At 32.5% G+C, this 24134-nt stretch overlaps 1 protein-coding gene across 2 annotated transcripts in view; it reads left to right on the top strand.

Moving 5' to 3' along the window:
• The window catches only part of LOC145675132 (inactive dipeptidyl peptidase 10), a 528307-nt gene that overhangs the window by 317180 nt on the left and 186993 nt on the right, over nt 1-24134 (top strand). The window contains exon 1 of one of the 2 annotated variants that reach the window (XM_081745506.1): nt 3423-3780. The exons of the other annotated variant lie outside the window; for it this stretch is intronic. Coding sequence (XP_081601632.1) covers nt 3748-3780 — 33 coding nt within the window. The 5' untranslated portion in view covers nt 3423-3747. Of the gene's footprint in view, nt 1-3422; nt 3781-24134 lie in introns of those variants that run through there. 2 annotated transcript variants of the gene reach the window in all.

Below are 24134 nucleotides of genomic sequence, written 5' to 3'. Positions count from 1 at the left end.
AAAGTCATATAATTTCTTTTAACGATGTATTCCAAGAACAGATTAGTGTTTTGCATCCTGAGCATCATACAAACCCACTCATTTTAACAGCATCGTGGGTAGCCTATCATACAAGGATGATATCTATAATTACTTCCATAGGAATACATAAGAAACCGATATTTTATAGTCCATGTCGTGGGATCAACTGGAAGGATCACGTCTATTAAGAAACTCGATTCCTAAATTTTGATCCTCTACATGTAGGCCAAAATTAATGGTGATTCATCAAGTTGTTCTCTGAGATTTTGTGTCTCTCGGACGGACACAAGTACAGACAAACTAAACATATAAAGGAATGTTTGATAAACTAAACTTCTTAAAAATCAGTGGTGTGCTAAGATGAACGGTTTAGAGGCTTCTGTGCCACAACACATTAACTTCATTTTTTCAGAAGGGACATACCAATTCATGATGGTTTTTCCACTCCACAGATATCAGAGAATTAAAATCTCGCCGTAACTGGAACTATTAAATATATTAGGTTAGTTGTAAAACTTAAAAGACATGCATAGAAATCTAAGCACAGTTTAGGATTAATACATGCGTGTAAATGATAAGTTTTAAAAAAATGTCATTCACAGAAGTGGAGTTCTTAATTTTAAATGTTTTAATTGCTCAAGTAAAAGTCATGACAATGGAGTTAATAGAAGAGAAGCGTGGAAATTCATAAAGTTTTCGGATCACTCAAACCTGATTTAAGAAATGACCAAAATAATTAGTGAGAGGCATGATATAACTGTACAGAGCATTTATCTGCGGAAGAAGTGTTCTTAATTTGATCACAGGATATGCTAATTTGTGGTGGCCAACACTGTGTCTATAGTTTTCTCAGAGTTCTTGGGTTTCCTTCCACTTTAGCAATTTACCCAACTTAACCTATTTACATTATCATCTATCCTTTTAAGCTTATAAAGGATATTAAATGGACGATTCATTCAATAAAATGTATTTTTAACGGATACAGTATAAATAAACAAAAAAGTAATTCATTTGTTTACCACATGCTAGTATATGTTTCCCATTATTTTAATGGAGACTACATATAAAAGAAGGCTGCCTTGTAGTTTTGCCTATCCATTCTTTAATGTTTAATGTTTTAAAGTATTTTTATTGATTCGGCTTTATTCATCGATATCAACATTTTATGGCTGAATCAAAGGATATTGTTATTGAAAGGTATGCGAATTCCTGATTAAAAATGCTAATAAAGAAAACGCTGTTGTGCTTTTAGTTTTTCTTCTATGCACTCTAAAAACTAAATATCATTTTGTATTTCATATTTTTTTAAGTTTAACCTCACGCGTTCATGCGCCGAAGCCAAGGGAGACGGTGATGATAATGAATTAAATGGTGGAATAAAAAAGTGGGAGAAAACGGGAGAATTAGAAGGAAATCCATGCACTCACCTCAAATCACACTTGGCAGGCCTTAGAATGGAACCTGGGGCTTATCGCACCAGAAGTGAGCATTCTATACGGAGCCATTGAGGGCCTCTTATATTGCATAATTTTTTATACTACTAACAGCCCGTAGAAAAAAGGAAAAGTCAAAGAAACGAAACAAAAACAGTCAATAGGAGAAAAAAATGTCGATTTCACATTTTTAGTGTTTAGTTCTGAATCTTAAAAATTACAACATACTGTATGTTCCTACAATCAATCAAATGTAATGTAAACGCATTTTCCATGAGCATACTGTGGTTCTGTTCCCGCAGGGCATGTTATGTCAAGTTGTATGGTCCCAAGTCTATCGGGGTATTTTTTCAGGAGCAAGAAAAAACATAAAATTGAATGTTTTTGTTTAGAAGTTTTTTAAAAATTCTTGTTTATGTTATAAATTATGTTCCTTGTCATTAAGATAGATTGATTATGTTCCTTGTTGTTTCTTTTTAAAGTTCCAACTGTGTTAAATAGATATATCAACGTGAACTGTAGACTTGCGATGTTTTTCAAATCAGGTCCATAAGTTTATTTTTGAAATCATTACATGTTCAAAAGTTAAATAATTGGTAACATTTTAATATACTAATGAAAAACGTGAAATTCGACTTACAAATCCCATAGCAAATCCTGAAAATTACGCCACTATGTTGTGTTATAATATTTATCAGTGATTGTTGTTATTTACATATAGTTGTGATTGTTCTGATACTACGGATGAAAAGGTACTAAAAGCAAACAGCTTAAAAAAATATTGCCGCACTGATTTCAAAAGGCGGGTGGAAGAAATAAAATAAATAAAATCTTTAAGTTTTACGTTATGCTGGCTAGACTGAAGGAGACGGTGATGATGAGAAATGAATGAATGGTGGAGTGAAGAAAGTGGAAGGAAGTGAGGTCTTTAATCATAAACATGTAGAGGAGAGAAATCACGATCACACCCAGAAATGTTTGTTTTGAGGCGTCCAACCTTTAGGGAGGGAGTCCAATACGACAAGCTATTATGTGTATGAAGTGTTAAACAGGTATTATTCTGAACCTGAAAAGACAATAAGAAATTGTACAATAATTCCACTTATATTTTCAGAAAAAAATGATAGAACCAAATTGTTTTTACACGAGAAAGAATACAGATGAAGTGTGAGATCAAGTGTTAATGTTATATCAATCATTTCCCTGTTAAACAAGTATAGTTTTATTGAGAAAGTGTACGAATGTATTTTGCGTTAGTAAGTTTTGGGGTGGGGTCCTGCCCCAGTGACCGCCCCTGTGAAAAAGTAAGATCCAAAATAATTCAAACCTGGAATTTAGTACAAATATTATAACATACTAGTATCTATATTTTAATCTTTTAACAACTATATTGGCAATTTTTATGTATAGAATGCATATCAAAGGCTTTTGTAAAAAAAATATTTTTAATAGTGGCCATGCCTAAATAAGGTGAACGATGTTAACAGTGAAATTAATATCCATTCCATAATTCCATAATTTTTTTACTAATATGTTCTCACATAAAATTATAAGCATAACGTGAAATTGCTTAATTTGACGCGGTGTTTTTAAACCACTAGAAAAGGAGGCCCATGGGACAAATTTCCTGCTTGCCAAAATATGCTGCAGCATGCACGGATTGATTTTTTGGAAAAGGAAATGCAATACAGTATCAGCCTGGGCTTGCACACACATACATGTATTCAACTACAGTGCAGTACTATACACACCCTTCGACCTATATCTTTTGCACAAAAGCATTAGAGTAGAGAGGAAGTATAATCCTCTTTTGTAAGCACATGCGCAAAGCTCTTGCTTTCCCACAGGGATAGTTACATGAAAAAAACAAACAAACCAACAAAAAAGAGTGTTAGCATTGTTTCCGATGGCACCTTTCCAGTCGTTATGTTTCTTTCGTTAGTGACGGATCTCCTCTTTGGCAGTGAAGGTATTTTGAACAATTGGAAAACAGAAGAAAAAGAAAAAAATTGGAAGAAAATAAAAAGAGAAGGTTCGAGCATTTGGAAGTTGCCCCGCCTTAAACGAAAGTCATAAGGAAGTGAGCGCATGCGCTGTTGTCATGGTTATCGGCTGGATGCCCGGGCGCGGGATGGGCCCTCAGTAAGAGCCGCTAGAGCAAGGGACAAGGTCGATGTGACGTCATAGGTCAGGAAAGCTTCTGATGAGAGAGAGAGAGTGCATCTGTTGCACTTAATGAAGAAAGAGGTGAACCTCGCCGCGAAGAAGAGCAGACGTCAACACTGAAAGAAAGATGGACAGTGATGAAGAAGGAAGTGATCAGGAGGTTAGTCAATCATTTTGTTTTCTTTGATATTTCCAAATTCACCGCATGTCTTTTCTTCCCTTGTCTTATCGACAAAGTTTACAAAGTTTTACCTCGAAGGGCGCATAGTGCATACGAATGTGGCATGATTTTACTGCATCGAGCAGGTTGGTAACGATGGTGCATCGGCTGCGATATTGCTTGAAGATTATAGGCGTGAAGGGACAATTTGATATTAAATTTAAGTAATGACAAGGTTAAACAACTCATTAAAATAATATTTACGGAGCTTAACTACCAGTGCGGTTCATATTTATCGTAACTATTTATTTTTCTTTTTACTATTCTTTTTTGTATAAGATTATATTTTAAAATGTATTATTAGCTAATTGCTTTTTCGGTCTGAACGGAATCTGAACTAAAATATATGTGTATATATAGAATTATAACGAAAACTGGGCCTCTTGACAAAGATCTAAGTGGTAAAAGTCTAAATATTTTCGTTACAAGGTAAGGAACAGCTTCAGAAAGCTGTATACGAAAATTAGTAAAATTATAAAAGTTTCCTTCCCTTAACTTGTAGACATACAATTTAAATGTTTACTTATATGACTTCTATAAGAGGCGCAACTCATTATAACGTCGAGTACTCATGTATTAGTCCCATAATTTTAAGACACTACTATGCATGTTTAAACCACTATTATTGCTTAAAAAGGAGTGTTAAATTCACACAGATAAACAATAATTTCAGCAAAGTAAATTATAACAAGTTATTAAAATAAACCATCTTTGTTAATTGTTGTCATTTTATGCAAAAATGAAATTGATAGTAAAAATAACTTTCATAATATTATGAGACATAATTTGGCCTAAATTAAACTTTTTTGTGCGTACAGAGTTCGAGAAACACGACGAATGTCCTTGATAACAAAATAAGATAGTGTTTATTTCTTGATAGTCTCATTTAGGGCAGAGGTCATATATATGTTATATAAGGGTAAACACAGGGAAATGGTTATGAAGATGTTGGTGAAACGTGAAAGTGGAAGAAAGTAGGAAAACCATTCGCAACATATGAAAACGAGGTTGATCAGTATAAAATCAAAGAGCTTACGATCGAACTTTTGACATTTTTCACCTCAGATGATCACTCTAGAATTCATCCATCATGCTTCTCGTCTAAAAGTGTGAGTCAAAGTATATATAACATGAGAAGCATGATGGATGAATTCTAGAGTGATCACAGCAGGTGCAAAGTGCCCGAAGTTTGATCTAAGCTGTTTGATTTTATGTTGATCAACATTGTTTTCATATATCTCCAATGTTTTTCCTATTTTCTTTCACTTCCACCTTTCACCAGAATCTACATAACCATTTACCTATGTCCATTCTTTTCCTATGTTTAATGTCTGAACATTAATTATTATATATTGAGGTAAGGAAAATCAAACCAAATAAAGCTAGCAACTTATTACTTTCATAGATATTTGTGATCCACAATAAAATTTAGATATGAGTCTTAAGCGTGGAAAGCAAAGAAACACAATAATCATCTTAAGACAATATTTCAAATAGAGATCTTTACATAGGCTTTGGTTTACATCTTTGTATACTATTAATACTGTTTCTAGTAATAATTAGAATGTAATAAACGAGAGAAACACAGAATACAATGTTACGAATTTAGATGTTTCTCAAATGCATTGCTAAGATAAATTTTAGCTACCGTACATTTTATTTCTGCTCTTAATATCAGATACAGTGCCATTTTTCCTTAGTAGTTTACTGTAGTCACATTTTCAAGTGGTTTTGTTTCCTTTTATGATTTGCTTGTGAGTGAATCACTGATCAATATTAAAAATCATTTTCTCTACTTCAAATTAAAGTAAATTGTCTGTAAGTTGCAAGAAACTATAATTAATACGATAATTATTTAGATAGTTATTAGAGAAATGAAAATGTATTATCACAGAAAATGTACTTTAAACGTGGCTGTACAAATTTAAAATTTTCAATAGGCAGATGAGTACATGAATACATATAATTTATCGAGAGAATGAATTTAACTATGTTCTAACTGTGAAATTGCTTGCAAGTATCAGAAAATAAGAGAAACAATCAAACATTCCTAAACGACCTTAATATAATTGTTTAATAGTATAAAACAGCATAATTTATTACTCAGTTTTGGTGTTCTATAATTATGAGATCCCTGTAAAAAATACGAGTATATTCGTTAACGTGCCTTTACATGCAATCATCATAATATTATACTTAAAATTAAAATTAACACTTATGTCGGATAATAAAGTATTCTATATTGATCCGTCAGGTATATCGCTAAGATAAACTCCTTTTCTCCAACATGGTATAATTATATATATATACTATAATAATAATATTTTTCAATTATTTGATTTATGCACAATTCTAGTTATTAACTTTTATTTTTTCGTGTTCATTTTGTTTCAAAGCTATTACTGAGTTACATCATGTATCTAATTTTGGGATGTGAAGAGTGTTTTGGTGTAATCAGCACAAAACCGGCTGATCAATAATATTTTATTACTGCTTTCACCATAGAGGCTTGCAATTTTAATGTTGAGTTTTATTAAAGCTATAACACGTTTATTTGGTAATTATTTCCAACAGATTATTATGTGAGAAACAAGAATCATATCATGTGTATGAATATAATCATGAAAGAAGCTCCAGAAACACTGCATTATCTATCTTTTTTTGCGTAATTACAATTATATCAAGCTTAATGTTTTGTACAACTGTTCAGTTGTTTTGACCTTCTACTTTTAAAAATTATTCATATGTATATAAATATTTATGCGTTTAGATTGCCCAACGTAACGCGATGTCAATGTAAAATTTTATCAACATTGCTAATGTCAATCAGAAAGTTTCTTTGCCACCGTAGGAAGATTTTATTCTTTTTCAAGAACTCCTAATGTATTATGCATTGAATTCTGTGTTGTTAATATGCGCTAAGTTATATAATACATACAACATTTTGCATGTTCATAAAAAATTTATAGCTAAGCCATAAAGTGTCACGGAAAACAACCGCTCATTCATATTAGTTAACGAGAGATTGAACTATCCCGTTTTACGTATGACAAAGGGTAGCTGCTACTAGAACAACAGAATAATGTTCTCGTACTCAAAATATTTACTTCTATTGTACAAGATATTTGTGAATAATATTAATTGTTTATGAAGTTAAAAAATAATGGTTTAAAATATGGATAATAGACTTTTATCTAAGTTAATTAACATTTCAACTTCTTCATGAAGAAACGTGGATTTTCTGAGTAATATAAAGAAAATTGTGATCAATAAATAAGTTTATTTGACCTATCAGTAGCGGAATATTTTTTTCATAAGTAAATGTCCTGAAACCTAATTTTTGAGGCTTAGTTTTTACGTATAGCAATACTATTCATGTTAATGTGTAATTGGACAAGTTAAAAGTATATTAACTAACTATATGGCTTAAGGAAGCCAAAGGTTCATCGCTGCAGAAGCAACATATTTCGTAAGATTCTAACCTCTGCCAATTTGCTCACCCTGGATTGTGTTTGAAAAGCGAATAAAAGAATGAAAGTAAATTACAGTTTACGTTCTTTAAGTAACAATATTCTTGTGGGAAGAAGAACATAATTAGTTAAAAGTGTGAAACCCATTATGGGGAATAAAATGACTACCTAGTTATTTTGTAAATAGTGTCAGAAGTTTGAAAATGAAACATACTCAATGTTGATGGCATAATGATATCCTTCTGCAAGATGATATATGAATGTGTGGAGCATGAAGAACTCTATTTATTTTTCATGCCTAGATGCAGGTCTGGAGTCTGGCGGGCCACTCATCAATGGGATTACGAACAGTACGGATGGGAAAATGAGGGGAAGCCTTGACCAAAGTGCGCATCAGGGAGTCCACATTAGGTTTATCTTCTTGTAGGCCATTGATTAAAACACCGATCGCAGTTTGTAGTCGAGCGGGATGAGATTCAGGTTGCCAGGGAGGCCAGTTTTATGTGGAGATGAAGTCTAGGACGATTCCTGCGTTAGCTGTGTCTTGCGCGCGAGAGCAGAATCCTGCTGGAAGACCCACTGTTGATTGGGGAATAGTGTTACTCAGTGGTTTTAGAATGGGCTTCAACAGTGTTCTCTGGTACACAATATCTGGTGTCTTCATCCCTCGTTCACAAAAATGGAGCCGTGTTGTGCCGTTGAAGCTGGAACCTTTGCACCTGCAAATACGTTCATCAACTTGTACTGTCATGATGCGTACACACATGATTTTCAGCACTAAAGGACTGATCAACTGCAAACAGCTTATCAGCGAAAAGCTCAGAAAGAGAATTGTTCTGTGACCATTTCCTGCATCACACTTGAGGAGACGCTTGGTTTTCAACAATTTATGCTGGCTTAACGCACCAGTCAGAAAATTATGTACGTTTTTTGTAGCTGTTGAGTCCCAGATCTTGATTTGAGCATTTCTTAAATGGTTGATCTTGAAATGAATATCTCTCGGAACATCACTGATTGAGTCCTGGTGAATTTCGCCGAATCCTTGCGGCTATGCCTGTAGATGCGTGTGATGTTCTTACTGTGCGCGATCTGCTATTACGCTGGCGGTCATTGACACTTCACGTTTCATTGCAATGGAGGATGATGCGCTAACAAATCTTTCACTAATTTACAAGGTTTTAAGGGTGGCAGATATCCGTGGTGGTGGCATATCCACCTCATGGAGTGGTATGACTGCAACACGATTCTCGTAGTCGCCTCAGTGGACGTTTATACTTTCACACTGCCACGTGTCTCACTGTGAAATGAATAGCTTAATGACTCAGTTCGCTCACGATACTCAGATGGTAGCACTCACTCATAGCCAGGATGATCAAACGGAGGACAAAATATCTGACAATATCTATGAAATAACTAGGTATTATAGAAAGAATAAAAATGTGTTCCATCCCCAAGCCAAATATCTATTTTTATTCAATGGGAAATAGATATTTTGATAAACATCAATCCTTCAAAATACATAATCGGCGTAGTAAGACAAATAAAAACAAATTGATCTACTTGGTTTACAAGATAAACAAAGCTATTTTTAGGCTGCAATTTCAATAACTACCCAACACTAAAATGTTAAAGAATAAAAAACATCTGCAATTGTTACGACATTTCTCTCGTGTACTGAAATGAGGTTAATTTTATAGAACAAAATCATTTTTTGCTTTACTTTTAAGTCAATGGTGGGAAAAAAATATTTCTCCCAATGTACTTGGATGCACTTGGATGCATATAACATTAAGTTGGGCAACAAGGCATTTGATTATTTCTTTCAGCATTTCCGTGTGTTTATTTTAATAATATTGTAATGGATTTCAATACATGATGCGTCTCATTCTTTAAAGAAGTCAGAATAACTTTATGTTAAAACAACTAAGTATGGGTACCAACATCTTGCAGCAATTAGTATATTAAAAAACAGAAGTATACGTTAAAACAGTTGAGCTTCCAATGCGTTGTGAACAATCTTATATTAGTATATGATGCTAAATATGAGTTTGTGTTTCTGCACTATGCAAATCCACACAACTGACTTGTCACATCGTTGATTTGGTGTACTTCTAAATAATTGTAAGGAAGAAATTGTAGGATATTTGCAGTTAGAACTAAATATCATATAAACACTCTGTTGGTTTGCATACTTGCAGGCAACTGTAGGAAGAGACTGTAGTCTATTTATCTTTTTTTCATTAATTCTTTATTCACGGCCAACGCCTCGATTCACAGGTACCCGTATTCTTTATTCACGGGTACCTCGATTTGTAATAAAGAAGTTTGTCGATTGTGTAGTTGAAAACAAAAATGAATATAGGCATCCTATATGTTATTCTGTCAGTAATTTTATTACGAAAGGATAAATCTAATTTTGTTTTATTAGATACTGAAATCTGCACCACTACTGAAAACTATATTCCAATTAAAAACCATATTTTTAAAAGTTAATTTGCTTACAAATTATTATTAAAAGCAAAACAATATTTTAGTGAGTAAATACTAACTGTTGAAGGTAACTGACTCTCTCTCTCTCTCTCTCTCTCTCTCTCTCTCTCTCTCTATATATATATATATATATATATATATATATATATATATATATATATATATATATATATATATATATATATATGTAAATATTACAATCTATCTGATTACATTTTTTTTCAAATTATCTACTAGTATAATTTTGTTGTTGGCAATAGTCATTTCGAAATCAAATTATGATTTCTTTTAGCGAGTCTTTGAGTCATTATTTCCGAATGAGGATTTAGCTCGAAGTATTTTTATGAAGCCCATTAAATTTTATTTTAAAATTCTTATGCAGTACATTAATTTGCCTTTATTTTATTGAATTAAAATAATAATTACACATACGGAGAGCAAACACATTTTCTAACTGACGATAATGTTTCAAATATTTAAATATTATTAAAAATTTAAATAACTATTTATTATAAATTTGTTTAAAATAACTTAGTTTGATCAAAATTTTTAGAAAGTATATTGGTACTAAAATTAAAAGTGATTCTGTGAGTTTCCAAAAACTTCCTCTTTTAGATTAAGTAGAAAGTGGTTTAGTGGACGAACAAAAATCAGAAAGTTTCCCAAACTCTAATTACTTTATTATCATATTTCATTTATTTATTTTAAGGAACACAAAACGTCTTTAACATTATTAAATAAACAATGGTAAATAGTGAAAGGAAATTAAGTTACGTAAGCACTTGTTTACTGAAAGCATTTTTTAAATTAAATAAAATTTCTTGCACAATAAATCAATTTGTTTTAATACAGCTTTCAGTTAAAGCGTCGAAGTGAAAATTTAAGAGTACTCTCTGAACACTTTTTGTTAGAAATTATAAAATTTAATAACAGGTTTATTTTAATATATTTATCAACACCTTAAAAAACTGTCATGAGAGAGAAAGTATAAGTTCATGCTAGGTTGTGGTGGACAACATTATCTCAATCAATTTTGTTACAGTCATCCCGTTTTTTCGCACATTTTCATGCCACTATTTTCTTCATAAACGCCCACTGTTATTAATCTTCTGTCTTTTTTTACCCTAAATGACAAAATTGCGGAACTAAAATTAAAAGATTCCATTTCATTGCTATTCGCAATTTTACGCTATATTTTGCAAAACATGAATATTGCTAAAAAAAATTCTAATGAAATCCAAACTGATATAATAAGTTTTGTTTCCTTCTAAAAGAAAATCTTGCTTTTTTAAATTTAAGTTTATAATGTTATATACTAGTCACATAACAAAAAGACTAACTAAATAAATTTGGATTATACGATTGATAGAGAAAAATGCTAGAAATATAACTTGATGAAACGAAAGTATATAAACATGCTGATGATAAGGTATATAAACATTCTCTTCTGGCTAAAAGGTTCAATTCAAAGTCTACGTTTTTATGATGTTGAAACTTGTGCCAAAATATATGTATTGTATATGTGAGTTTTTTATTCACTTTAAAAGTTTGAAACTTATATATTCAATGGATTTGGCCAAGTCTTCACAATAGAATGTTACCCTGGGTTTCTGTCTTTTGCTGCAATATATCCATAATTCATATGCAATTTTTTCGCGGAACCAAAAAGTCGCACTATGTGTGGTTCCAATAAATAATCATTTCTTATTTATTTATTATTTATGTTACAAGTAAACCATGCACACGAGAATAACAATATTTACTATACCTTCTTTGGGATTATCTCATACTATAGTAGATTTTTTTAAAATATTGTTTGTTGCTTACTCTAGGCAAATCAATGTTAGAGTTACGTTCAAATGCAGATCCTGCAAATGTGTTAGAAGCTTCAATGCTTTAAACATTTGAAAATAAGTGCTTTTAAATATTTCTTTTAGATAGTTTTGATTTCATTACTGAAAAAATGTGGTTTTATGAAAGTTCTGCTTTCAACTTTACGTGGATGGATGGCGATGCAAAATACATGATTTTGCCACATCTTATTTGAAGATCGTTTCATCAAAGACATTTCCACAAAAAGACATACCATTCATAACATTTCATAAATCATACAAAACAGCAGTAAGCTAATTGTCCTATTGAATTTCCGCAAGATGCCGATTGAAACTGTGATATCTGCTATCTAGATTTTTGTGGGCAAAATTTGCAGCAACTGAGATGAAAAAAAAGTATTGGATGACACACCGAAGTGAATATTCGTGTAACGTAGCCATAGTTTCTTAGATTTCGCATCTAATACTCTCTATGAAATACTAGCCATCAATTTAATTATTGATGAGCCTAAGACTAAACCCTGAACCTTGCCTTCTGAATGAACAGTTTCCAATCTATTGAATTTAATCCTTTCCCTCCAGTTCCCTTTGAACACAAGAAAGGGAACACTTGACCACCTCAACCTAGCTAGTGACTCTACCAAAGTACACTGAGCAAGAGCACCGGAACCTGTCAGATAAAGGGGAAATATATTACAGGCCATATTGTAAGATACAAAAGTTATATTTTATTAGCATATTGTAGAACAGCACAGAGAATTATTAAGGAACATATGAGGCATTGAATGGAAAAGTGGCGTAACTCATTAAAAAAAACAATAAGATTAAGCCATTTCCGTGAACTTGAAACCATAATCTGTTGGATGGCAAAGTTGCTTATCTCATAGCTAAAAGAACCAGGTCATAGGTCAAGAGATGGCAACACGAAGAATCGATTTTGTCCGCTTTTTCTATATCGATTCTAATAAAAGTTTCAATATCTTAAAATGTCTCAAAATTGATTTACACCACTTTGCCATCCAACGTTTCATATAACTATTCATATTATTTTTTTTTCAGTTCGTAAGTTAAACATAACTGTTATATTCAACAAGACTCTTGTTCGAGCACTTTATATACGAGCGATATGTTTAGTTCTTAATTCTTAGTTGTATTGATCTAAGTTATACTACGTATTGGACACGGTTTGGATAAGAAACTTCGCGGCTGAAACTTCGCAGCTACAATCTCACGTGATCGAAACTTCGTCCCCCAAAACCTTGATTGTCCAAAATCTTGCTTGGTCGAAACCTCGCCGCCTAAAATCTTGCGCTGGGGCTTGGGATCCCGGATTCGATCCCAGCCCCCGCCAAGTGAACTTTGTGGTGGACAAGCACCGCGTGCATGGGTTTTCTCGGGTTCTCCCGTTTCCTCCCACTTTCTTCATTCCACCATTTCATTCATTACTCATAATCACCGTCTCCTTTAGCCTAACCGGCATAACAGTGGGACGTAAAACTCAAAGATTTCATTTCATTTTAAAATCTTGCGTGGCTAAAACTTCGACGCATAAAGTTTTGTATGAACAGAACCTCGTTGGCAAAATCTTCTCTACCCAAAATCTTGCGGGACGAAATATTGCCATAGCGATTTTTTCAAAGTAGAATTTTAAAAATATACATTTAAAGTAGCTTATACAGTTAAATCTCCATTAACGGACGCTTCCATAATACGGGAAGATATTTGTAATCTTATTTTATTTGATAATAGTTGCGTCACCAACATGTTTGGTACTAGAGAGTTTATATGTGTCCAGCAACTAATACACACTTTTATTTTCTTGTTTATTGTAGTTTGGTCTCAGCTTTTAATATTATTCATAAAAGTTACCTCTTTTCTATATTATTAGACTTCCAAACTATCATGGGTACATAACTGTGGGAATTAGATTTTCAAATTATGTTATGCATAAATTTCGATATATCCGGATCTAAACCAAATTTAGTTAATAAGCAGCTTATCGTCTAAGGCAGTGGTTCTCAACGCTTTTTGACTGACGGCGCACATCACTGAATATCCAGAACATCGCGACACACTTGTTTAATATATTTATTATAAATAATAATATCTTTTATAATAGTGAAACCAATTATTTTATGACTGAGCATTATTTCCACAACTGGAGGTATTGGCGGGCAGTTTATCTCGATTTTAACTAATTATTATTAAATTCTTAATCATATTTATTTCTAAAATTTCGCTACACATCTTAGCGGGCTGCGTGACACACCAGTGTGTCGCGACACATTGGTTGAGAACTACTGATCTAAGGAATAAATATCGCTATATTTTGTGGCCTAGCTCAGCCAGAGACAGGCTCGGCTGCATATATATATATATTTGACGCTAACTACTGGTTGGATTTGAATGAAATATTGTTTGTAAATTACCCATCATCTAAGAGTGTTCCATAGTTTTGCAAGACGGGAGGTTCTGAGTTTGGCTCACCGATTGTGTTCCACTTGTTTCTCATTTAGAAAAGTGTATTCTCAGTAAATTTGTTACAAGTGGTATGTAATTACTCTGTTTGTGAATGATTATTTGTGTTAATGAGAGTGTTGATTTTATTAAGAAAAAAAACCTAACAAAATTTAGTTAATCCAAATTACTCTTGGACTTATAAACATTTCAAGAATTTTACTTAGACTCTGCTACGAGTGGAGTTTATACTGTATATATATCTGAAAATGGAACATAGGCAACATTTTACCAACAGAATGTAATTAGTTTCTTTGTGAACTATGGTATATAAATTAAATTGTTCATGTTTACAACTAGAAATTCTAAAATATCTCTGAGAATCCAAATTAAATTTGGGTTTACGAAAGTCTTCATGTGTTATTTAGACTCAGTTATAAGTAGCTTTACTGTCAATCAGACAAACACTTCATGATGAAGATTTTTTAAAACGGAGCGACAAGAAGAAAGAAATTTCCAGTAATCTATAGTCAAAAGTTTCCTTTAGATTTATCAAAAATGGAAGCATATTCGATGACTAAATTCCCCGTATTTTATTGAAAATTTTAAATAATTGAACATAAAAATGAAACTCTTAAGTTAATTTTGGTAAAACATATTTATTTATCTAGCCCTAAATAGAAAAACTGGACTTATAAGCATATTATTCAACTATTAATATAGTATATGTTTCTTTTTTAAAAAACATGAACCATGTTTTCATGAGCTTAAGCATGTTCAACATAAGATGAATCTAGAGGAATTTCCACAGTTTATCAAACAGCGCATAAAATTAATCAACTTCCTGTATCAAATTTCATTTGACGCATTTTGCACTCGGTTTATATGCGTGTAAAAATATTGTTTTGATATGTCATATCTTCAAACGTCATTTTCTGCTTGCGTAGTGCATAAATCTCGGCAACTTGTTATAGTTTGTTTTGAATACTTCGCCACAGAAGTTTTCCGCAGTCAGTGCTTCCGTTCTTAAACACTTAACTTTTGAAGCAGCTTAAACAAACATCAGCATGTTGTTTGATTGACCTGGAAATGTTGTTATTTCGTCAGAATGAACATCACGGCTCTCGATTCTATTTATTTCTTCTCGACGTGAATTGTGGTTTTCTTTCCCCTCTCTTCTTTTTTTTTAAGTAAAGAAGAAAATTAGATGAATTTCTGGCTAACTGCCATGACACAAGCTTCACATTGGCACTTGCAAGGAAACACACACACATACATAGAAACAAACAAACTCTGAACTCGAAGTTGGGAAAAGTTGTGTTCATAGCAAAGAGATAAAGTCAGTAAATATGTAAAGTTCTTATATCTTTCCATCACATAAGAGGACTAGAAAAAACTACTAAAGAAAATTTATTTATGTTAACTTTATCATATTTTATGTTAAGTAAAACAGTTTTCACCAACTCCATTTATCTTAAACTTTAATGCATAACATTGAGAGACTATGAGATAAGAGACAATCGCAATTATGATGAAGAACTCAAGACAGCATAGAAGAACTGTTAGTGTTTTCGTCTAGCGAAAAGTTCTGGATGCAAAACTCATGACATATCATTACATCTGAGGTTTCCAGCTCCTTCCTACTATTTCTTCGTGTATCTTCTACTGTACAGTAGTCTTGCTTGTATCTGGAAAACTCTATTTACAAATATTTCAGTATATCTTTGAAACTATATAATGTAAATTATTACTGAATGACTTGTTGATCAGTATATCATTGAAACCTTTTAATCCAGAATAATGGAAATTTAGGATTTTTACCCTTTACTTCCACGTGGCCCATAAGAAAGGATCTTAAAAATCCCAAGCCATAAGAAAGGTCAAACCAAGGAAATAATATTTCGGATTTCTCTTATTTTCTGACTTGATAGATATTTGTATTCCCTGCCAAACTATCTAATTACGAACCGTTTTGCTAAAAGTACTAAATATATTATTACTTTAGAAGTAAAAGGAGTTAGTTCTTATATTTCGAATCGTTTGATGAAAGATCACGGAAAATTTATCTGACTGATTTGGTTTCGATATTAACAGGCCTGGTTCGATTTATTAGAGATAATATATTATAACCATTTCTTAGGCCACTAAGCTCAATCCCTGTTTCCATTTAGCTTATGAAATGGGATACTGCATCCAACTCTAGTTGTCATTTGTAACATAGAACATTGATCCAATTTTGAGAAGTGACTATACGATATCAAATGGGACAACAGAGAGCACAGACATTCGGATTCTACCTTAAACTCTAGGTTCGCGTCTCGTACAGACAGTGCTGAAAAGGGACACAAAATTTCAAAAACAAACAAAATTAGACCTTGGTTATTTGTGCCCATTCAACAGGATGAATTCACAGTTCATCTAGCACAATTTGGTTGTTGAAATTACAAAAGATATAAAAAATAATGTCTTTGCGATGTCTCGTGCAAATATATGAAAGTCAATATTGATATAAATACTCTTTGAAAGATTGCGAAAGATAATTTGCGGAACAAATCCGTTTCTGTATAAGTAACCTTGCGCCAATAAATGCTTCTAGAAATGGTTACACGAGTATATTCCTTCCAAATAAACAGTTACGTGTAAACTCCATTAAGGCGCAGTATTATAGGTCATATAATGTTTCAATTTATAGTGCAAAACTGGCCTCTAGTTCGTACTATCATAATCAAAATACTCTCTATTTAAGTTCAAAATTTCTTACCTATTTTATTTAGCCGGACATACACCAATTTGACCTTTTATTAATCTTGTATCTTCTTTTATGAATCTTTTATCAATTTGAGGCATTTCTTTGTTTATGTATATATAATTCCGATCTTGAGTCATATAGTATGTGTGCTGCCTATAAATTTCCTTCGTTGTTTATTGCACACACTATACTTGAATATCAAAAACGACACCACTAATCTTCTTTCCAATTTATTAAAGAGCACGGTAATTTCCACATGAACATCACGCACAGCGCTTTTCACTTGTTTTACTTGAAGAAAAATTGGATGAAAAATTCATCTGTAGGACGGATTTTATTTGCAGAAAAGTTGAATCAAATCTTCCATGTCGTACAAAAATGACATGTCACTCCCTACTACACGGTCCACCCAGTTAATGTCGTACCAGATTGAAAACTGGACTGTCTACAATGGCCTTTAGCCATTATCGTAATTGCAATACTATTGAAGAATATAGACGTTCACTATGTTGAAACACTATATGCAGTGTTATCATTTACCTTTTCTATGAATATGTTCCACAAGGATGATTATTATTAAAGGGATCATCAGGTTTTGGAATAAAGTGTCAGAAAACAGTGCAATGCCTATGATACTCGTACATTACATTACACATCTATCCTAACATTTGTACAATTTCTTTTTAAAAAGAGTTGAACTGATTTTCTTTTTGCATGGATTCTATGGATTCTTGTGATATAACCTTTGAACAGGAAGAAAATTAAAGCAGATTTTAAAGTATATATTTGAACATTGTAGCAATACCTGACAATCTGGCCGGAGCCGCTGGCATGAGTCTGTAACTCAGCTTTCTTTTGGGCAAAATTGTGTGGTTGTTGGGAACAATCTATAGTATGAGCGTCGATCACACATGATTGCCTGTGCTCTTGCCAATTGAACTGAATTCAAGTCTAAGTCGTGTATCTAAACCTACGTTAATCTTTTATAATATTGATGTTGCGTGAGGGCCTAAAACATGATATTTTTTACAAAGTGTATGTGTTGTCTTCTCACATAGAAAAAATTATAACATGAAACTTCTTAGCAATTACGTACAGCACAAGAATGGTTTTATCTTTTATTTTCGAGTTTGCTTTCAAAACATTATGAAATATATATTTAAATGTATGAAAAATAATTAAACAAGAATACTCACGTAGCATCCTGTTAACTTTTATAATTTGTCTTTCTTCAGTAAATCTGATGTTTTTAACAATTCCTTTTCACTGACTTCAACTCCAAATATTGGGTTAATATGTGAGAGCATGAATAAACATATACAGCATATTGTTAGGTATCAAAATGGAATAACGTTTGCACAATAAATCGCGGAACATTTTTTTTTTTACATGGGGGAACTGAAATTCAGTCTCTCTTTGTTGTCGATTGATTTTAAATCCAAGTAGTGGTGGTGATTGCTAAGATTCAAGAAATATACGGCAAGTCGCATTCAAATCTGTTTTTACGATTGTTATGAAGGGAAACAATTTTATTAAAATCGAAGAGGGGACATTCACCCTAGACAATGGGAGTATATTCATCACGTACTTGAAGTTAGTCCAACCACTTTCTCCAAATCCAGAAATTCTCTCTTGTCACGAGATCAGCACTAATTCTGGGAATCGGGCAAGAATTAGCCATAATTGGGCATTACTTACTGGCGGGAAAATTTTTGGATTCAGGAAAAGTGATTGGGTTAGTGTGAAGATAGCTCAGCCACTTTGTTGTGTCGTAACTTCTCAATGAAATGAGCACTAATATTAGAGCTTGAGCACACTAATCAGCACTAATTTCTGGCGCAAAAATTTTGGATTCGGAGAAAGTGGTTGGACCAACGTCCAATTCACTCATTTCACTTTGTTGCGTTCTATGAGATTTATCAATTGCTATAAGTATCATCTTTGGATATCTTTTTCCCTTTAACGCTAATAATATACTGGAATTAGTCTTCTCACATAGTTCTCATTCTTTCTCACATCATAGCCAAACATTCTTGTATCTTTCCCTTTAAGCCTGCTACTTTTACTGGTACCCATAATGTTCCATTGCATCTTCACTGGTTCTCACTCTATTCAAATTTGCTGCATTAATGATTCCCATTTATATTTATAACTAGTTATAATCTAATTATACTCATATCAACTCTTTCATTTACCTATACTTGAAACTTTTAATGGCAAAGAATTCCCATTAGCGGCTTTCATTTTTTCTATTCTATTTGTATTCGATTGCTGACTTCGGTTTTGTTTTAAATATACCTGGGCGTTTTTGTAGTCTTATTCTATGCCGATATCAGTTGGAAAAAGGGAATTATTGTTTTCTGAGAGTGTATCCTACCAAAATAGTTTGAACACGTCGCTAGTTTATTCACATTCAGTAGAGAGAGAAAACGTACTAGTGATGAGTTTTCAATGTTTAGAAGAATATTGAAATTAATTAATTGAAGTTCATCAAATTAGTTTTTTATATAAAAATACAGGGATTCTTAAAACTTACTAACAAATTAGAACATACAACGATATAAGGAAAACTTTAAATTTATGTTAAAGGAGTATAAAGAGTACTGAAGAAATTTGTGTACCACTTAGAAAATATTTATTCATAGAATGCATTCTCACACTATTAGTATTTTACGTTTCATGTGGTGAGAGTATGGAACGCCGCAAACCGAGGCAAGTTTCTTAAGCACACACTATTGGTCCAAGCAAAAAAAAAAGCCTAAACTAGTGTGGTTCAATTTTTCAAATCTCATACAGAAGAAATAAGTAAGAACTAACGTATGACATGTTCCTCTATGTTAGCACAATAAGATTGTTCTTCGTTGATAACTGCAAATGATTGATAAATGCATTGTGATAATACCACTGTTAGATTACAATCCAAAGCAAAAACGAAGAATACAGTTGTAATTAAAGCACTAATGATTCATATTACACTAACAGTTATTGTTTACTTTAATATTAATTGGACAGTATTTTTCTTTTTACTCTGAATTCTAATCTAACGATCATTTCATAATGGCAATTTTACCAGTTGGGATTTTACTAAAATGTAACAAAACAACTGAAAATATGTGGATATAATATAAAGGCGATATTAACTGATGCGGACAAAATGATATGTAACATTGTAATAACAGCTAGTCGATGGGTCATAACTTAAGAAACAAAATTTGAAATAAATCTAAAATTGTGGATGATAAATGAAAATAAAATAGCATGAAACAGTACGAAGTTAAAAAAAAAAAAACAGAAGAAACTGAGAAAAGTCGTACTGTATAAAGTTTCGTTTAGAACGAATGAAAAATCGCATACAACAAATTATTTGTAGATAGATGTCGAAGGTATGCAAGTAACTCAATAACTTATCGTGTGGTTAATTGAGTTTTGGAAGAATAAAGAATATTTTGCATAATCACAAGAACCATAAAAAAAAAAGTATTGATTCAACAGATATTTTGTCAGAGAGTTCTTTCTCATTTCAAATTATCAATGCATTTATAAATGAAGATTTTTACATTATAACGTGAAATTCAGTAAGAAATTCTTTTCTTTTTGTTCATCATGAGTGCTTCGTGAGTTTGAGTGCTGAGTTAGATGGAGATTAATGCTATGAAAATTCCATATTATAAATGCTTCTGTCTCATTTAAGGACAGTACTGAAAAAGGACAAACTTAATTAAAGTATATTTTTGAAGTGTTTCTTTCTGATAATATGCTACATACTGGGTTTCGTGAGTTGTTTGAATAAAATGATCAAGTAGTAGAACCCTGAGAACTACGCACAATCATTCTAACAAGGAACAGATATGGACATGTCATCCGGACTCCGAATCGAAAACATAACAAAGATATGTTAATGCACAAAACATTAGATGCTATGGACAACGGAATAAGTACCTGGGGCCCATTAACCGTGTTAATATAAAGAAAATCGTAGACTCGCAGTAAAATACCTATTGCATCAACACTGTTCATTGGAAAGTCATGGTTTATAGTTCTTTCTCTTTAGCATGAAACAAGATTTCCAGAGGTGCTATGTATTGGGGCCCGTAATGTACTTGAACAGGGAAAATTGGAAGAATGTCCGGAAAATTCCCTCCAGAAATCCCCGCCATCAATTTTGGACCCCTCTAGAGTGGCCCCGGGTAAAAGCACACAACCAAAATGTATCTCGAAAAATACTATGGGGATTAGGAAATGACTGTACCATGTTTCGTATTGATAGACGGAATAGATATTAGGGAAAAGTTTGTATAACAATACACATTTTCCCTCAATACACACCCATGGCGGGGATTTCTGGAGGGAATATTCTCCACATTCTTCCAATTTTCAATGTTCAAGTACATTACGGCTCCAATACATTGCACCTCTGGAAAGCTTGTTTTATGCTGAAGAGACTGAACTAAAACCATGACTTTGCAATGAACAGTGTTGATGCAATAGCTATTTCACTGTGAGTCTACGATTTTCTTTATACTAACAGGTAGTGATGTGAGGTGGAAAATTTTCCGCTATATTTTTCCGGAAAATTTTCCGTTCTAAAAAAATTACAAAAATCAAGTAACAATTCCTCAGCAATCATGAAATTGATTGAATTCATGTATAGAAATTTTAAAAAGTGAAAGATCGTTTAAAGAATCTGAAAATTTTCATGGCTCAGACAATTTTCAGTACTATGTAGGAAGTAGTGGAACAATCTTTCGTGAATCGAAAAATTGTCTGTCCTGTTACTGTGATGAAAATTTTCCGGAAAATTTTCCGATTTATAAAAACATACTCCACTTACTCCTACATCGTTGTTTAGTCGAGATGTGAGGTGGAAAATTTTCTTCTATATTTTTCCAGAAAATTTTCCGTTCTTAACAGATATCAGTGATTAAGTAACAATTTGTCAGTATTCATAAAATTGATTGAATTCATATATAGAAACGTTAAAAAGTGAAAGATCGTTTAAAGAATTTGAAAATTTTCATGGCTCAGACAATTTTCAGTACGATGTAGGAACTAGTGGAACAATTTTTCATGAATCGAAAAATTGTCTGTCCTACAGTGATGAAAATTTTCCGGAAAATTTTCCGATTCATAATAACATACTACACTTATTCCTACATCGTTGTTTAGTCGAGATGTGAGGTGGAAAATTTTCATCTATATTTTTCCGGAAAATTTTCCGTTCTTAATAAATATCAGTGATTAAGTAACAATTCCTCAGCAATCATGAAATTGATTGAATTCATGTATAGAAATGTTAAAAAAAAGTGAACGATGGTTTAAAGAATCTGAAAATTTTCATGGCTCAGACAATTTTCAGTACTATGAAGGAACAAGTTAAACAATTGTTCATGAATCGAAATATTTTCTGCCTTATATGGAAAAATTGAAGAACTTTTTATGAGTCGGAAAGTTTTCATCATTTTGAAGCAAAAGTAAAACAACTTTTTTTGTGAATCGGACAGTTTTATTGCTCTGTAGAAACAAGTGAAAGGAATTTTCATAGATCGGAAAATTTTCATCACGATGTAGAAATAAGTGGAGAACACTTTTCATAGGCCGGACAATTTTGGACATTATGTATAGTGATGTTAGGTGGAAAATTTTCCACTATATTTAACTCCACATAGAGCTACAAAGTTGAATTTCAGTAGAGGAAAGGTAGTCAGCAACAAATTATAATTTTCCAATTAGCTTTCGGGAACCGAAAAATGTTCTATTTTAAGTTGGGAAATAAAATTTTATAGTATTTCTCTCTCTCTCTCTTGCTCTGCGAGCTCCTTCGTTGCTTTGGCATGGAAAATCTGGCTTCGATTTCCAGCGGGAGCTCATGTAGTTCGGATTCCACATTAATCAGTAGGTACCGTTTTAGATAGTCTCGCTGCTGAAAGGGACGTTAAACTCAATTCAACTACTCTCTCTCTCTCTCTCTCTCTCTCTCTCTGTGTGTGTGTGTGTGTGTGTGTGTATGCAAAGTGCATAGAATATACATCGAGTTCGTAGAGTACAAATATCCCATTCTATTATTTAAAATATCAATTTATTAAAAGTCATGAATATTTTCCGGTTCATAAAAACATACTCCACTTATTCATTCGATTCATGAAAAATTGTTCCACTTGTTCCTACATAGTACTGAAAATTGTCTAAGCCATGAAAATTTTCAAATTCTTTAAACGATCTTTCACTTTTTAACGTTTCTATATATAAGTTCAATCAATTTTATGAATACTGACGAATTGTTACTTAATCACTGATATTTGTTAACGGAAAATTTTCCGGAAAAATATAGAGGAAAATTTTCCACCTCATATCTCGACTAAACAACAATGTAGGAATAAGTGTAGTATGTTATTATGAATCGGAAAATTTTCCGGATAATTTTCATCACTGTTCAGGACAGACAATTTTTCGATTCATGAAAAATTGTTCCGCTAGTTCCTACATCGTGCTGAACATTATCTGAGTCATAAAAATTTGCAGATTCTTTAAACGATCTTCCACTTTTAACGTTTTTATATATGAATTCAATCAATTTTATGAATACTGACGAATTGTTACTTAATCACTGATATTTGTTAAGAGCGGAAAATTTTCCGGAAAAATATAGAAGAAAATTTTCCACCTCACATCTCGACTAAATAACGATGTAGGAATAAGTGGAGTATGCTTTTATGAATCGGAAAATTTTCCGGAAAATTTTCATCACTACTAACAGGGTTAATGGGTCGAAGGAACTTACTCCGTTGTCCATGGCATCTAATTTTTTGTGCATGAACAGATCTTTGCTATATTTATCGAATGGATTACGTTTGATTTCCATGTCCGGATGACAGGTTCATGTCCTTTCCTTGTAAGGACTGCAAAAACAGTTCTTTTGATACTAACACCTATGTTATATGCAACCCAAAATGCTAGGGGTCAAATTTAGTTGCATAAACACAAGGCGCAGATCGTTCGACTTTCAGTGTGAAACTATTTTATTACAAGTTCTTATATGTGTAACTATTAGGAGTATCTGTGTCATTGTTAGAACTGTGTGTGTCAGTGTCAGAACAAAATAAACAATATCAACCATAATACAGTCTAACAGTTAACAGCGCATTTGTTTCTTTTACATACGAAGTACATAAATAAATAAACAATCCTTTCCAGTAGAATAAAAAATTGACAATTATTGGGGAAACGAAGGACATGCATTTTAGTGTCATAAAAATGAGTTTTTTCGGTTTTCTCGAAAACTGAGCACGAAAATTTACT

Source organism: Thermobia domestica, chromosome 2 (genome assembly GCF_964235325.1).
Source record: "Thermobia domestica chromosome 2, izTheDome1.hap1.1, whole genome shotgun sequence".
NCBI classification, from domain to species: domain Eukaryota; kingdom Metazoa; phylum Arthropoda; class Insecta; order Zygentoma; family Lepismatidae; genus Thermobia; species Thermobia domestica.
The sequence above is the reverse complement of the archived record's forward strand: the minus strand, read 5'-3'. Positions and strand labels throughout refer to the sequence as shown.